Below are 18566 nucleotides of genomic sequence, written 5' to 3'. Positions count from 1 at the left end.
ACGACGGAGTTGATCCCGGAGAGACAACATTCCCTTGTCCCTGACGACGGAGTTGATCCCGAACAGGCAAAACTTCCCTGTCCCTTAAGGGGGGACACTTTGAGTCGCCTTCCATATTAACACGCTGTGGGATACAGCGGGCCTTATCAAAGAGCTCTCCACTGTCCCTTAATAAAATAATACCATGCTTTTATAAATCAAATTTTATGAATTCAACATTTGATTTATTTCAGATGTGTATGTAGGTACATGTAGTAAAAGCAAAACGTGCTTCTAACGTCTATCTGGTGTCAACTGTTGTCAATAAGTGACTGTTTATTTCGTGTTTGTTGCAGTAGGCTAGCTCTAGGCGAGTATGCCTAAGGTAATTAATTAAAATCTTTTGAATACACTAATTGAGCGAGGATGGGCTTAAGTGGTGAGACCTCCATAGAAGTCATCGATCCAAATGGTCAGAGTGAAAAGTTGTAAATAAACTAATCGATTCTTAATTGATTCTAATAAAGGGCGTGGCCAAATCGGCCTACTTGTCCAAGACTCGACAATTTCCCTATTGCTAACCTTGTGTTCATTCATAATAAAAGGGGCTGAATTGACCAATGGAGTTCTAAACTTCTGATGTAGTCAGAAACGGCACGACGGATTTGATCTCAAGAAACATCATCTATAACTGTTCTAGGCAACGGACTTAATCCAGAAACATTTCAATACCAGGTATCGACGATAACGAGCAAAACTCTGGGAACATGATGGACAAACTCAGAGCCGGAACACATGATTAATGAAACGACAGACACTATAACAACACATGGTACCAAATGTGTGGAATAAAAAATGTTAAACAGTTTGATAGTCAGTTAATATCCTCTCAGGTACAATAAGGTGGCCTAGGGAACTTTCCCCTCTCCTTGTTGATTAATCACTGTTAAATAAAAACAAAAAGGGCGGGCCGGCTTCGGTATTGAACAGGTGGCAGGGACAGTGATAAGGCACATTTACAGGACAGACAATCGTCACAACTTAACGTCCTGTGTACTGCTTAGTAGATGGTTATGTAACAGAGTTTACATATCTACCAAGGCAATTTGAACTAGGTAAGTAAAATGTCTGGTTTACTTGGCTCTAATCCTCCAGGAATTCGTAAAAGCCGAAAGTTAATTTCAACAGTATTCTATTTGTCTCTAACCTCTTCAAGGAATTCGTAATAGCAGATATATAATTTTGATATCAGTTTATATATATATATATAATGGCTATATAATGGAGGTGAATATATACATATATATATAAATAGATTATTTTTGTCATGTGACATGATTTAGGAACTATATGACACATTAACCCAATATAAGTTCACGTGTATCATTTTGAGAATATCTCAATGTGTTACCGCTTTACACAAAAACAATTACTTCCTAGTATGTACTACATTCTTCTTTCTATCGTGTCTTTATACTATCTTCTGTTTATGTATTGTGTCGTTGGAATGCACAGTTATATGAATGACATTCTTATGTTGTAGATGAATATGTTACGGACAGGTCTGATCCTAGGCCTTCTTATCATTGTCCAGGTGGTCAGTACATGTAGGTGGAATCCTGACGCCGGACTGGTCACCTCATGGACTAAGGTAAGCGGGGTTACTTCGAACGCGTCAACTGGTAACAACCCCGGCCTCGTTTTGGATGGCAATGACAATACACATTGGACTTCCGGTTCCTGTTTACCAACAGGATACTTGACACGCCCGGGTCTGAACGCTTTGTTGAATCTATGTCAAACTCCTGCATGTCAAATGAACGGTGAATCGAACCATGATTTACACCAACTTACCGACAGCAGTTTTTACACAACCAGTTTAGTAGACGTCGGACAGAATAACAAAGCCCAGTTGACGTTGGACACGAGTGGAAAGAACTTCACCCAGATATCTGTGTGGGGTATTTACAATGGAGACACTGAGCTAAAAGTTGAGGATGCACACGGCACTGAAACCGTAATATATACATTCAACCAAAGTGACAATTACCATCGAAGAACGTTTGATGTGTCCACTAGTGTGGATGTTATAACTCTAGAATCCGACACCTCTTTCCGAATGAAGGAGATAGCAGCTCTGGGGCGTGGCGGCTGCCTGGAGAAGATAGTGGTAGACTTGGGTGTATTACGGAGGATAGGTGTTGTACGTACGAGGCACTGGGCAGGGACAAACTCGGCCTATAGCACAAGTCTCCTGTTGTCTGCAGATGGACAAACGTGGGACAAAATCCGAGATTTACAGCCTACCGCTTTACATGCCGTGTCGACTCGACTTCAATCCCCGAGAGAATATAGATACATAGCGCTGGAGTACGACGTGAAACTCAAGAATTACAACAAAGTTTACTGTTGGGAAATTGATTCATATGACGAGTTGGGGATCTGGGGAGCCGCACCAAATGCTGAACCAAACCCTGTGTCCATAAGAGACATGCTCGGGGTGAATGGTATCTGGGGGTGGGGACACAATCCGAATGGCCCCTCGCTGTATAGCAGGGTAGCGTCTTACGCAAGGAATTATCACAATTTAAATTGGGACGTACAGGACCCAGACTTCGACCCACAATTTGAGCAGATGGGTCAAGGTCATGGTACTAATGCATCCTGGTGGCTTAATTGGGATAGAGAATACAGCACGTGGCAGGCGGCCGGTCTTCAAGTGGACACATCTATTCAGTTTCTCAGCAAGACATTCCCAGCTAGTACTTGGAACACTCCGAGAAAATCTGCGTACACATATGGTAGGGAATTCGCCCGACACTTTGGTCCTCAAATAGGCAACGGCTTAGTGACCGCAATGGAAGTGGGGAACGAGCCGTGGGATTATAGTGCAGATTTTTATGCAACGGTTTTAGAAGGCATGGCTGCAGGGGTGAGAGACGTCGATCAAATAATAAATGTCCTTCCCGGAGCGTTCCAGGCTTATACTATTGCCCCTGAGGAACCAACACGCGGAAATTATATAGGAACAAGAGTGGGAAGTGGTGTTGCAACGTTCATCAGTGTCATCAATACGCATGCGTATAGCTTTATAACCAATGAAAACGGTCAGAGAGTGGCCACTTATCCAGAACATCCCGGACTCGACCTTCAATAGCGTGCGGAACATGATTCGATGGCGGAACATAAACACTCCAGGTAAACCGGTTTGGCTGACAGAATGGGGTTGGGACGCCGACGGCGGCAACGAGGACTGCGCTGCAACAGAATGTGTAGCGGAAAGCGCTCAGGCTCTCTACGGGGCTCGCGGACTCTTTCTTGCTGCTCGTCTTGGACTTGGCAGGGCTACATGGTATTTCTACGCGAACACTGACACCTGTAACACACTGTTCTGTAGGAGTGGTTTAACCACCTCTTCCAAGCATAACTTCACGGAGAAAGCTGTGTTTCATATGTTCGAGTCTGTTCTAGGTAAGTTAGGAGAGACCCATTTCCGTGCTGCGATGAAGGAAGATGAACATGGATATGTTTACTTATTTGGTCCAGCTGAAGCCTTCAAACAAGTCACCCATCTAGTCGCATGGCTTCCATTGGATGCCAGTGACGTATCGACAAGAACGGTAACCGTGACGTTGCCAGACGCGTTAACGCCCGTGGAGGCTTGGCGACTCACCGGAACTCACGTAGCCCTACAGGACGAGTCAAATCCCGTCGTACAGGGACTCACCATGACAATGACTCTGTCCACCAGGCCCCTTATTGTGCGCGTGATATACCCAGATCACGTGGAAACCATAGGTTGAACTTGACGTCACTACAACCTACTGTACCCGGGGTGGATATGGTGTTGTTGCCTCCCTGTGGAACTTTGGGATAGATATTGTGGTATTCCTTCCTTTAGAATAAACAAAATAAAACAAGTGACTACTATGAGTACCAAAGCTTTATTGTGTTGTGGAATGAGTATAATATATGTGACCTCGTGACATATAGTTAAAGGTCGCACGATGTAAAACATATATATGTACATGTTTCAGTTTGAGTTAAATACAATTAAGATTTAAGTAAAAGTTAACCTGATACGATACAGTGGTTGCTGGTTCGTTCCTATGTGGACACAGGGGCATGTCTAGTCTGATATCAAAAGATAGCCATAAATACCTATATAGAAAGTCATATATATATATGTGGGTATTTTTGGCTCTGACCGCAAAGTAACTCATGCAATGTCCATACCGAGGTCGTGACCGCAAAGTAACTTATCCATACCGAGGCTCCAACGAAGGTTGTGTATTTGGAAGGCATTCACAATCATCTAAATTAGGACGTCATTAGCTGGCTGTACTTAACGTCACGGTTAAGTATCGGATCTTGATTTTGTGGATTTTACGGGGCGATGAATAAATCAATAAATGAAGTCATATTTGTCTCAAGACCAATCAAATTCATTAATTTAAACAGGAAAGCGATGTTTAATTATTTCAGATAAACTAGAAATTTATTTCATAAGTCTCTGACAAAAATAAACACGCTTGTTTATGGCCCAAGCGTGTGGTGAAAAAAATCACAATGAACTAGTTCCTGAAACCTGTTCAAATATATGTTCATATTTCACACCTGCTGATCATTTTAACATGAAGATATACAATTTATAATTCTAGATACAATTTTACATTATTTCAATACATATATATATGAATATATATTTAGAATTACTTTGTGACTAAATCAAGAAAATTCGAAAAAAATCTGGTTGCCTGGATACGCTATTGATGTCCAAATACCTTTGAACCGATAGCCATAAAATTTGTTGTCACGGACATATTGTTGAACATCAAATTCATGACGTATTGTTGAACATCAAATTCATGACATATTGTTAAAACTTCAAATCTTAACGTAAATGTACTGTTGACACACCACTGACGTACAGTTGACGCTCTCACTCTGACGTACAGTTGACGCTCACATCTCTGACGTACAGTTGACGTTCACATTCCTTACGTGCTGTTGACGCTCACATTCCTTACGTACAGTTGACGCTCACAATCCTGACGTACAATTGACGCTCACATCTCTGACGTACAGTTGACGCTAACATTCCTTACGTACAGTTGACGCTCACAATCCTGACGAAGAATTGACACTCACATCTCTGAAGTACTGTTGTCGCTCACATTCCTTACGTTCTGTTTACGCTCATATCTCTGACGTACAGTTGACGCTCACAATCCTGGCGTACAATTGACGATCACATCTCTGACGTACTGTTGACGCTCACATTCCTTACGTACAGTTGACACTCACGTCCCAGGCGTTCTGTTGACGCTCACATCTCTGACGTAAAGTTGACGCTCACATTCCTTACGTGCTGTTGACGCTCACATTCATTACGTACAGTTGACGCTCACAATCCTGACGTACAATTGACGATCACGTCTCTGAAGTACTGTTGACGCTCACATTCCTTACGTTCTGTTTACGCTCATATCTCTGACGTACAGTTGACGCTCACAATCCTGGCGTACAATTGACGCCCACATCTCTGACGTTCTGTTGACGCTCACATTCCTTACGTACAGTTGACGCTCACGTACCAGGCGTTCTGTTGACGCTCATATCTCTGACGTACAGTTGACGTTCACATTCCTGACGTACTGTTGACGCTCGCATCTCTGACGTACAGTTGACGCTCATATCCCTTTCGTACTGTTGACGCTCACATCTCTGACGTACAGTTGGCGCTCATATCCCTTTCGTACTGTTGACGCTCACATCCCTGACGTACAGTTGACGTTCACATTTCTGACGTACTGTTGACGCTCACATCTATGACGTTCTGTGTACGCTTACATCTATGACGTACTGTTGGCGCTCACGTCCCAGGCGTTCGTTGACACACTCATATTTCTCACCTACTTCTGATGCTCACATCTATGATGAGCACGTGTCTATACAGATAACTAGTCTATAGTCAAATGGATGTTAGACAGTTTTAATGGCGGGCCATGTTTGCTCGTCTTCTCGTAAGCGTCCAACTGAAAGTAAAACGTATTATTGATACAGGAAAGGGAGTGTTAATTGTGACATACACATCCTACTTTTCGAGATCAAATGTGAATTTGGCACTCCAGGCAAAGAAAACTTAAATAAATGGAGTTCATATGACTCTTCGCACAAATATTTGCTATTGAGCAAAATATTGAAAAGAAGTATAGCTTCTTCGCTGATAGATGTACAAATGTATATATGCACCAAAAAAATACCAATTTCAGTTAAAATAGATATATCTGCATCATTTGGAAAGGTGTTTCAGCAAGACACCAGATCCTGACTGTGCATAGCTGTATCGACTGACTGTACATATCTGTATCGACAATCACATTTATTGTACTTATTACAAATAGACTTACATTTACCACCACGATCCTGTCACTAGGCATTTCCTCCGTGACAACAAGCACTCTGTCTTCAGACAAACACGTTGCTAGGGGGAACTTCGTTTCCACTTCTGGTAGAAAGTCGTCATACGTAGTGCCCATGTTCACGTCAAGTTTTTGGACTACACATCTATCATAAACACACATGAACACGTCACCAGACGTTGTGACGCCCAACCCACTCGGAGTCCCTTTCGGGTCATGAACAAATTTCAGTTCTCCTTTCGTTGTCACACAAACAAGCTCCCGCCGTCCAGAGTCTGACACAAGGACGTATCGACCAGCGAAACACGTCAGACTGGCCGGGGTCCGGAAAATCCGCGACTTGTTGTCATCCCTTTCTATGGAATACAGCACGTCACCATCAAACGTCAAAATATCTACACATCCGTGACCTACCTCACAACACCCCGCCACGAGGCGCATCTCATCCAGACAGGCCACAGATTGGTACTTCCGGTTTGTGTGTCTTGAAGAACTAATGGACATTTTGCCGCCCTTTCCAGCGGAAATAAATGTTATGACTTGCTGCTGAGGCTGTGTCACAACAACATGACATGATAAATACAGTTTTGTGACTCCACATGGGTCGTCTAGTTTGACACTGTCAATCAAGGTCATTTGGAAATTAAATCTTTTGATAGATTTATTTTCATTATCTACAACAACGAATGCGTCGGGAAGCACAGCGATGTCAGTGAGTAGACATTGGGTTTCGTGTGGAAGTTTTGCACTTAAAACCGTTACTGGGTCCGAGAATCTCTCGCGTAACGTCATATTGACAATTTCCATCCGAGATGGTCTTATCGAGGTATAATGAGTTGTTGTATACGTCACATATTCCACACAACTGTAATATCCAGTTCCTGGGCTATTTATATACTACCTACATTTCGCCGTCATACCCAGATTTACCTCAAACATTTTTCAATACATGTTGATATCCACGGTTCAGCACGATCTTACTAACACCGACATATATACCTTTAACAAGACTGGATCAAGGTAATTCTCGGCCACATTTCAAAGGAAGAGCAGCTTAGAGTGTACACATACATGGTAGTCAAACACATTCATGTACTCCGTCCAGTTATAACTCGTCCGCCATGGGACGCGCTCACTGTCCGGATATATTGAACACGTCCTCGTATCCTGAAGTTAGTCGACCCTGTATGTTATCCAGTATGTATTTTGGTGACGTTTGGAGTAGCTGTACGTTCCAAATTTGTTCCTATACTACCACAGATACATGTACCTAGCCAGGCACTTACCTATCCAGAATGTACATACCTGCGTCTCTGATGTATACATTTAAATGTGTGTATTGACGATCGCCGATCTCCCGGTACAGATCTTTACTAGGTTGTAGTTTATTCGTAATCCCTCGGTGATCTACGTTAATAAAAACAGGTTTTTTTTTTTATTGATTACTTAAATCTTATATATCACCCAGAGAGTTTAACTCTCTTATCGCTGGTGCTATAAGATGACTATATGATAAGATTTACAATATCTGCCGTGTCATTATTAGCCCGAGTTTCCTCTGACCCCAACACCAGACGTTGGACATTATGACGGACACCGGATGCGTGTTTTCCACGTTTTCCACGCTTTTATGTATTGCTCAGTTCGGTTTCTGGACCTCCTCATTCCGATCAGCGGAAAATCGAAATTCACGTGGAGAATTTTATTACAAGAGGTCACATTGATACAATGATCGTAATTACAGTGTAATTTTGACACCAAAAGAGAACTAGCCTCTATCCAGCTTCAAGTAGTATCTGTGTATGAGAAGATGTATTAGGGAGAAAAACACAGATCACGAGTAGATCTTAAGATATAGGAACATCTCACTCAAACAATACACAAAGGGGTCTACTTCATATCTTCTTACAAATGTGCTCTTTTTATGATATGTAATGATATATTACTAGATTATCTCCCCCTAGTTTGAAACTTAGACATATCGTAGGGACTTAAATCATACAGCTGTTCTATATATAATTATAATAGTTTCAATCCTGTAGAGACGGGTTGGGGTTGGGGGTGGGACAGTCTACAACTAGACACACATCATTTGCGCATGCGTTATCATTTTGAAGCACGGCAGTGCGGATGGTTGTTGTGCAAGTCACCACAGCATTACAGACAGCAAGGAGGTCGATTTTGAAGTTGAAATATATGTGCCTTATGGTTATTAACAAGAAATCGTTTCAAAGGCCTATCTGACCCCTGTGACCTTGGATGTAACTCAAGTTCATCTCTCTAAACAAACTTGATAGTCCTTAACATCAGCATGCTTAAAGGCTCAATATCAGATTCCTTGGCCTCTTTGCTATTGAGATGTCGTTTAAAGATTTTAGCTTATTTGACCGCTGTGACCTTCAGTGCTGGTCAAGGTAATTCATTTGAACAAAATTGGTAGCCTTTTATCCCAGCATGCTACAAGCCCAATATCATGTCTTTTGGACTTCTTAGTTATTGAGGAGAAGTCATTTAATATTTTAGCCTTTTTTATCCTTGTGACCTTGAGTGTTGGCCAAGGTCATTCATTTGAACAAAGTTGGCAGACCTTAATCCCCGGCATACTACAGGCCCAATATCATGTATCATGCCCTAGCCTTTTTCATCCATGTTACCTTGAATGTTGGTCAAGGTAATTCATTTGAACAAACTAGGCAGGCCCGTACCGCAGCATACTACATGTCATCAGTACCATGTGCCATTTGGTTATTGAGAAGTTGTTTAAATGGAAAAGGGGACGCTGGATGGACGACGGTTGTCGAGCCACGGCATAAGCTCGTTTGGGCAGGAGATAAAACACGATGGTAAAATACGAAAACAAATCTATTAGCACGGATACCTTTTGAAAAATACAGGGAGAATAAGACCAAGTGTCCAAGGAGAGTAAACGTCTTCTGCTTCATCGACGACACCTGTCATACAGATCTAGGTCAAATCCGGGTCAGGTCACACTCTCACAAAACGGTAACTACGGTGGTGACACAGCATATCAACAGGCATCGAACACGTCTGACGTAATATTAACAGACATCGAACACGTCTGACGTCATATCAACAGTTATCAAATACGCCTGACGTCATATTAACCGACATCAAACACGTCTGACGTCATACCAACAGTTATCGAACACGTCTGACGTCATATTAACAGACATCGAACATGTCTGATGTCATATTAACAGTCATCAAACACGTCTGACGTCATATCAACAGTTATCAAACACGTCTGACGTCATATTAACAGACATCAAACACGTCTGACGTCATATCAACATTTATCGAACACGTCTGACGTCATATTAACAGACATCGAACACGTCTGACGTCATATTAACAGGCATAAACACGTCTGACGTCATATCAACAGTTATCGAACACATCTGACGTCATATTAACAGACATCGAATAAGTCTGACGTGATATTAACAGGCATCGAACACGTCTGACGTCATATTAACAGGCATCAAACACGTCTGACGTCATATCAACAGGCATCGAACACGTCTGACGTCATATTAACAGGCATCGAACACGTCTGACGTCATATCAACAGTTATCGAACACGTCTGACGTCATATCAACAGTTATCGAACACGTCTGACGTCGTATTAACAGTTATCGAACACGTCTGACGTCATATTAACAGACATCGAATAAGTCTAACGTCATATTAACAGACATCAAAAACTTTTTTTTTTTTTTTTTTTTTTAACGTCCTATTAACAGTCAGGGTCATTTAAGGACGTGCCAGGTTTTGGAGGTGAAGAAAAGCCGGAGTACCCGGAGAAAAACCACCGGCCTACGGTTAGTACCTGGCAACTGCCCCACGTAGGTTTCGAACTCGCAACCCAGAGGTGGAGGGCTAGTGATAAAGTGTTGGGACACCTTAACCACTCGGTCACCGCGGCCCCCATCAAACACGTCTGACGTCATGTCAACAGGCATCAAACACGTCTGACGTCATATCACACAAGTAGAATAGAATAATCCAAATGGGAATCACAATATCCACCATAAAAACTGGATTTCTCTCTATATATAGCTAAACCTTGTGTTGTTTGTTTTTCTCGTCAGCATTGGGCATCTGTTATAAAGTAACAAGTAATATATAAGATATATATAAACATGCAATAAGATATATGATATATTTAAAGATAATCATGGATTTTGTTTTGTTTTTTATATATATTTCATATCTTTAATAGTATATGTCATTATTGCATTATACTCATAAGTTAAAAAGAAATGGGCGAGAAAGTAGGGGGTATACCTCTGTCAAACTGATATGAATTCAGTTTTAAAGTTTTCATAACGAGATTGTGGGGTGCACCCCGTAAGTCCATCAGAATTACAAAATCTGTTTTTATGTCCGTTCATTCCGTCACTAAAAAGCACATACGCTGAGAGATTTAATGTTTAATTATGGGTGAAAAAGAAAACTATCTCGAAATTCGTCTCTTGTAGGCGACGAAGATATTTTTTACGATGGTTAAGTGAAAACCATGGAATGCCGGACGGACGGAGGCCAACATTCAAGTACATTGTACAGCTACACTTGAAATAGGGAGTTTCAGATACATGTTATATAAAGGGAATGTCGTAGTAATATAATATACATATGTAGCGGAATTCGTTTTCAAATATAGGATTTTTTCATGCGCGCTTCTAAAATGTATTCTCGTAAAGTTTTCATAACGAGATCTCAGTCGATATACATATAGCATCAGACGAGGGGGAAACGAAAAAGAAAAAAAAAGAGAGATAATGAAGACTCTGGGTTCATTTTTTTCGTTAAGATAGTTTATCTGCTAATTTCAGATTATTGTAATTGCTCTTAGACGGATTGACAGACCGATCAGAGCTTTCTATTCAAGGCAAAAACCTAAATATAGTTATATTAACTAAAAGGACGGATGTTTTGTGAGGATATATCCTATACTCTATGAGTTTCACGAGCAGTGACTACGTAATATTTGATTGGAAGAATATAAAATAATGACGAGATTCACACCAAATTAGTTTAACGGTAGTGTAATATCAATATTTTCTTGCAGTGAAAAATGTCGAGATTCAATAGAGTTGCTTCCCTTACACCATAAATGTGTACGTACAATATAAAGTCACTACTTTATCCGGGGAACTAATGGGATTGTCTTAGTCACATTTTGTAAAGATATCACTCATATTTGTTACAATTTGAACAACACAGACTTCAAGGGGAATCTAATAATAAATGTAAGTACTAGCGACGGTACAGTACTGATAACAGACTTACAGGGGAATTCCAGTACAGACTTACAGGGGAATTCCAGTACAGACTCACATGGGAATTCCAGTACAGACTTACAGGGGAATTCCGGTACAGACTTACAGGGGAATTCAAGTACAGACTTACAGGGGAATTCAAGTACAGACTTACAGGAGAATTCCAGTACAGAGTTACAGGAGAATTCCAGTACAGACTTACAGGGGAATTCCAGTACAGACTTACAGGGGAATTCCAGTACAGGCTTACAGGGGAATTCCAGTACAGACTTACAGGAGAATTCCAGTACAGACTAACAGGGGAATTCCAGTACAGACTCACAGGGGAATTCCAGTACAGACTTACAGGAGAATTCCAGTACAGACTTACATAGGAATTCCAGTACAGACTTACAGGGGAATTCCAGTACACTCTTACAGGGGAATTCCAGTACAGACTTACAGGGGAATTCCGGTACAGACTTACAGGGGAATTCCAGTACAGAGTTACAGGAGAATTCCAGTACAGATTTACAGGGGAATTCCAGTACAGACTTACAGGGGAATTCCAGTACAGAGTTACAGGGGAATTCCAGTACAGACTTACAGGGGAATTCCAGTACAGACTTACAGGGGAATTCCAGTACAGACTTACAGTAGAATTCCAGTACAGACTTACAGAGGAATTCCAGTACAGACTTACAGGGAAATTCCAGTACATACTTACAGGGGAATTCCGGTACAGACTTACAGGGGAATTCCAGTACAGAGTTACAGGGAAATTCCAGTACAGAGTTACAGGAGAATTCCAGTACAGACTTACAGGGGAATTCCAGTACAGACTTACAGGGGAATTCCAGTACAGAGTTACAGGGGAATTCCAGTACAGACTTACAGGGGAATTCCAGTACAGACTTACAGGGGAATTCCAGTACAGAGTTACAGGGGAATTCCAGTACAGACTTACAGGGGAATTCCAGTACAGACTCACAGGGGAATTCCAGTACAGACTTACAGGGGAATTCCAGTACAGACTTACAGGGGAATTCCAGTTCAGAGTTACAGGGGAATTCCAGTACAGACTTACAGGGGAATTCCAGTACAGACTTACAGGGGAATTCCAGTACAGAGTTACAGGGGAATTCCAGTACAGACTTACAGGGGAATTCCAGTACAGACTCACAGGGGAAGTCCAGTACAGACTTACAGGGGAATTCCGGTACAGACTTACAGGGGAATTCCGGTACAGACTTGCAGGGGAATTCCGGTACAGACTTACAGGGGGATGCCAGTACAGACTTACAGGGGAATTCCAGTACAGAGTTACAGGGGAATTCCAGTACAGACTTACAGGAGAATTCCAGTACAGACTCACAGGGGAATTCCAGTACAGACTTACAAGGGAATTCCAGTACAGACTTACAGGGGAATTCCGGTACAGACTTACAGGGGAATTCCGGTACAGACTTGCAGGGGAATTCCGGTACAGACTTACAGGGGGATGCCAGTACAGACTTACAGGGGGATGCCAGTACAGACTTACAGGGGGATGCCAGTACAGACTTACAGGGGAATTCCAGTACAGACTTACAGGGGAATTCCAGTACAGACTTACAGGGGAATTCTAGTACCAACTTACAGGGGGATGCCAGTACAGACTTACAGGGGAATTCCAGTACAGACTTACAGGGGAATTCCAGTACAGAGTTACAGGGGGATTCCAGTACAAATGACATTACAATCTTACCGGGGAATTTCACTACAGTAGGGAAATCCAGTAAAAGTTATTAGAGAATTAAAGTACAGTGGTTTTTTTCAATCTTACAGGGATATTACAGAACAACCTTACAGGGACATTACAGTATAGGATTACAGGGACATTACAGTACAGGATTACAGGGACATTACAGTACAGGATTACAGGGACATTACAGTACAGGATTACAGGGACATTACAGTATAGGATTACAGGGACATTACAGTACAGCATTACAGGGACATTACAGTACAGGATTACAGGGACATTACAGTACAGGATTACAGGGACATTACAGTACAGCCTTACAGGGACATTACAGTAAAGACTTACAGGGACATTACAGTACAGCCTTACAGGGACATTACAGTACAGCCTTACAGGGACATTACAGTACAGGATTACAGGGACATTACAGTAAAGACTTACAGGGACATAACAGTACAGGATTACAGGGACATTACAGTACAGCTTTACAGGGACATTACAGTACAGGATTACAGGGACATTACAGTACAGGATTACAGGGACATTACAGTACAGGATTACAGGGACATTACAGCATAGGATTACAGGGACACTACAGCATAGGATTACAGGGACATTACAGTACAGGATTACAGGGACATTACAGTACAGGATTACAGGGACATTACAGTACATGATTACAGGGACATTACAGTACAGCCTTACAGGGACATTACAGTACAGCCTTACAGGGACATTACAGTACAGGATTACAGGGACATTACAGTATAGACTTACAGGGACATTACAGTACAGGATCACAGGGACATTATAGTACAGGATTACAGAGACATTACAGTACAGCTTACAGGGACATTACAGTATAGGATTACAGGGACATTACAGTACAGGATTACAGTACAGGATTACAGGGACATTACAGTACAGGATTACAGGGACATTACAGTACAGGATTACAGGGACATTACAGTACAGGATTACAGGGACATTACAGTACAGGATTACAGGGACATTACAGTACAGGACTACAGGGACATTACAGCTTTCAGGGACATTACAGTATAGGATTACAGTAACATTACAGGATTACAGGGACATTACAGTACAGCTTACAGGGACATTACAGTACAGAATTACAGGGACATTACAGTACAGGATTACAGGGACATTACAGTACAGGATTACAGGGACATTACAGTAAAGACTTACAGGGACATTACAGTACAGGATTACAGGGAAATTACAGTACAGATTACAGGGACATTACAGTACAGGATTACAGGGACATTACAGTACAGCCTTACAGGGACATTACAGTAAAGACTTACAGGGACATTACAGTACAGCCTTACAGGGACATTACAGTACAGCCTTACAGGGACATTACAGTACAGGATTACAGGGACATTACAGTAAAGACTTACAGGGACATAACAGTACAGGATTACAGGGACATTACAGTACAGCTTTACAGGGACATTACAGTACAGGATTACAGGGACATTACAGTACAGGATTACAGGGACATTACAGTACAGGATTACAGGGACATTACAGCATAGGATTACAGGGACACTACAGCATAGGATTACAGGGACATTACAGTACAGGATTACAGGGACATTACAGTACAGGATTACAGGGACATTACAGTACATGATTACAGGGACATTACAGTACAGCCTTACAGGGACATTACAGTACAGCCTTACAGGGACATTACAGTACAGGATTACAGGGACATTACAGTATAGACTTACAGGGACATTACAGTACAGGATCACAGGGACATTATAGTACAGGATTACAGAGACATTACAGTACAGCTTACAGGGACATTACAGTATAGGATTACAGGGACATTACAGTACAGGATTACAGTACAGGATTACAGGGACATCACAGTACAGGATTACAGGGACATTACAGTACAGCATTACAGGGACATTACAGTACAGCATTACAGGGACATTACAGTACAGGATTACAGGGACATTACAGTACAGGATTACAGGGACATTACAGTACAGGATTACAGGGACATTACAGTACAGGATTACAGGGACATTACAGTACAGGATTACAGGGACATTACAGTACAGGATTACAGGGACATTACAGTACAGGATTACAGGGACATTACAGTACAGGATTACAGGGACATTACAGCTTTCAGGGACATTACAGTATAGGATTACAGTAACATTACAGGATTACAGGGACATTACAGTACAGCTTACAGGGACATTACAGTACAGAATTACAGGGACATTACAGTACAGGATTACAGTACAGGATTACAGGGACATTACAGTACAGATTACAGGGACATTACAGTACAGATTACAGGGACATTACAGTAAAGACTTACAGGGACATTACAGTACAGGATTACAGGGAAATTACAGTACAGATTACAGGGACATTACAGTACAGGATTACAGGGACATTACAGTACAGCCTTACAGGGACATTACAGTACAGGATTACAGAGAAATTACATTACAGCCTTACAGGGGAATACATGCTTACCGATTACCCATTTGTTATGCTTATCATTTTGGGTCCCAAACCCTCCGACCTTTTGGGTGCCTTCACCCAAGGATGCTACAGACCACATATGAAACCAAATCCTCTCATCCCTACAGAAGGATTAATTTTTTTTTTCTATAAATCTGTATTTCCCTTATTCCTTAGGCCCCGCATGAGGACAAACTTGATAGTTCTTCATACCAGCATGCTACTGCCTCAATATCAGGACACTTGGTCTGTTTAGTTAACCAGAAGGTAATCATAAGGACATTTAACCATTTGACACCCTTGACCTTGAAAGTGAGTTAAGGTTGTTTATACAAGCATGATACTGGTCCAATATCATGCCCCTAAGGATCTTGGTCAATGTGAAGATTTCAACACATTTAACCTTTATGACCTTGAAAGTAGGTCAATCTAATTCATTTGAACAAACTTGATGGCCCTTTGTCATATTATGCTAATAGCCTACCATGGTATATCATGACCTCAGCCCTCTTAGTTATTGAGGAAATTTAAAAGCTGTTTGAAGGGAAAAAATATGAGAAATGTATGCATGGTAGAAGGCAGCTGGATGGTTGGACAACGGATGTAGCACCACGACATAAGTTCACCTGTAGCAGAACTGGAGCTTCCAAAAATAACAAAACATAACCAAGGATTATATTTCAATAGTTTAATTTGTGTGCTTCTATTTCATAGAAACCAGTATGTTTCAATTTTAAAGAGACACTTCATTATATGACACACAATAGACTTGTCACAGCGATGGTTGTGACTATAACTATATACAAATATTTTAAAACATTCATTCCACTTCATAATCATGAAAAAATATAAAAAAAAAAAAAAAGTCAATCTATATAATGTGTAAAATCCATTATGTTCTGGAATATTTGGTTTAAAAATTTCAGATTATGAATATTTCATAAATAGACATATTCCATCAGCATGATATGACAACAATGACTATGGTCTCCATGGAAACAACATGAAGGAGTGGAATATATGTGTACATCATCTCATTCATACATCAAATTTATAACTCATTCACTGTTAACCCCTTAAAATGTCTGATAACATGTTATAACGCTTTGTTCAGTGACATTACATGTGAAAGCTGAACAAATATCTGTATGATTATCCAACACAGAAAAAAATCTTAAGACTGTCTCACAAAATTTGAGTGATTTACATCATAAATTCATCAGGGTTTCTATCTATAAAAACCCTTCTGTGTGATGATTCAACACCTACTCATCTAAAAATCCATTCATAAATACTGAATCAATTTCACCAAATTCATTTGTCTCCAAAACTCATTCATATCTTAATACAATAAAGTCATTCTTATCCATGCTATACAATTATATGTCAAACTCATTCAAATTATATTACAGCCCAGTAATAAATATCTATCCATCCACTCACTTGTATCTCAATCTTACAACTAGCAATCAATCTCTGTGTTTGTTTTCATATTGGATTCTAGACACGTGCTCCAAATATCATTTTAAGTGCCAGGAATCCATCCCAATTTTTCATACTATAATAATTGAATGCACATAACTAATTGCTTATCAATTATGATAAGTTTCATACATTAACATAATTCAAGTGATGTGTTTTCTTATTGACAATAAAGTACAATTTGAATTAATGTATCATTAAGTACATTCAATCTATACATTGTAATCTTCTTGAATACATTAAAGACCATTTTTAACCTTTCAGGTCCCAGTTGTTTATAAAAATAAGTTTATACAGACAATTATACTTTTTCAGAGATTTTTTTTGTGTCTTGGTTGGTTCTGACCTAACCATCACTGTGGTAGCCACACCCACTATGGTAACCCCAACCCACTATGGCGGTAACCCCACCCATTATGACAGTAACCCCAACCCACTATGGCGGTAACCCCACCCATTATGACAGTAACCCCACCCACAATGGCAACCCCACCCACTATGACAGTAACCCCTCCCACTATGGCGGTAACCCCATTCACTATGATAGCCCAACTCATAATGGTAACCCCACCACTATATGGTAACCCCACCCACTATGACAGTAAACCCATCCACTATGACGGTAACCCCAACCACTATGACGGTAACCCCATCCACTATGACGGTAACCCCAACCACTATGCCGGTAACCCCATCCACTATGATGGTAACCCCACCCACTATGGCGGTAACCCCACCCACTGTGACAGTAACTCCTCCCATTATGGCAGTAATCCCATCCACTATGATGGTAACCCCATCAATTATGACAGTTACCCTATCCACTATGGCGGTAACCCCACCCACTATGGCAGTAACCCCATCTATGGCGGTAACCCCACCCACTATGGCGGTAACCCAACCACTATGGCGGTAACCCCACCCACTATGGTGGTAACCCCACCCACTATGACGGTAACCCCATCCATTATGACAGTAACCCAACCCACTATGGCAGAAACCCCACCCACTATGACAGTAACCAGACGCACTATGGCAGTAACCCCATCACTATATGGTAACCCAACTACTATGGTAACCCCACCAACTTTTGCTACCCAGTGATGGATAGGGGTACCATAGTGGGTATAACA

General features: G+C 41.2%; 4 protein-coding genes across 4 annotated transcripts; 3 read left to right on the top strand and 1 right to left on the bottom strand.

Moving 5' to 3' along the window:
• Positions 1-589: 589 nt before the first annotated feature.
• Positions 590-3915, top strand: LOC117332799. The gene is given in 3 exon segments (XM_033891835.1): positions 590-1094; positions 1523-3115; positions 3117-3915. Coding segments are annotated over 2 exon segments (2259 nt in total). The 5' UTR covers positions 590-1094; the 3' UTR covers positions 3783-3915.
• Positions 3908-7714, bottom strand: LOC117332800. Its single transcript, XM_033891836.1, has 2 exons — positions 6393-7714; positions 3908-6017 (listed from the first exon to the last, which is right to left on the bottom strand). The coding sequence occupies exons 1-2, from the start codon at positions 7209-7211 to the stop codon at positions 5943-5945; spliced, it is 894 nt and encodes a 297-aa protein (XP_033747727.1). The 5' UTR covers positions 7212-7714; the 3' UTR covers positions 3908-5942.
• Positions 7715-10688: 2974 nt separating this feature from the next.
• On the top strand, positions 10689-13478 carry LOC117332129 (dentin sialophosphoprotein-like). The gene is made up of 2 exons (XM_033891013.1): positions 10689-10700; positions 12417-13478. The coding sequence occupies exons 1-2, from the start codon at positions 10689-10691 to the stop codon at positions 13476-13478; spliced, it is 1074 nt and encodes a 357-aa protein (XP_033746904.1).
• A 4393-nt stretch (positions 13479-17871) lies between these two features.
• On the top strand, positions 17872-18537 carry LOC117332128 (postacrosomal sheath WW domain-binding protein-like). The gene has a single exon (XM_033891012.1). It carries the CDS (start codon positions 17872-17874, stop codon positions 18535-18537), a length of 666 nt encoding a protein of 221 aa, XP_033746903.1.
• Positions 18538-18566: the final 29 nt, after the last annotated feature.

The sequence above is a fragment of the Pecten maximus genome, chromosome 8 (assembly GCF_902652985.1).
Source record: "Pecten maximus chromosome 8, xPecMax1.1, whole genome shotgun sequence".
Lineage (NCBI taxonomy): Eukaryota > Metazoa > Mollusca > Bivalvia > Pectinida > Pectinidae > Pecten > Pecten maximus.
Note: the sequence above shows the minus strand (reverse complement) of the source record. Positions and strands in the feature narration are given on the sequence as shown.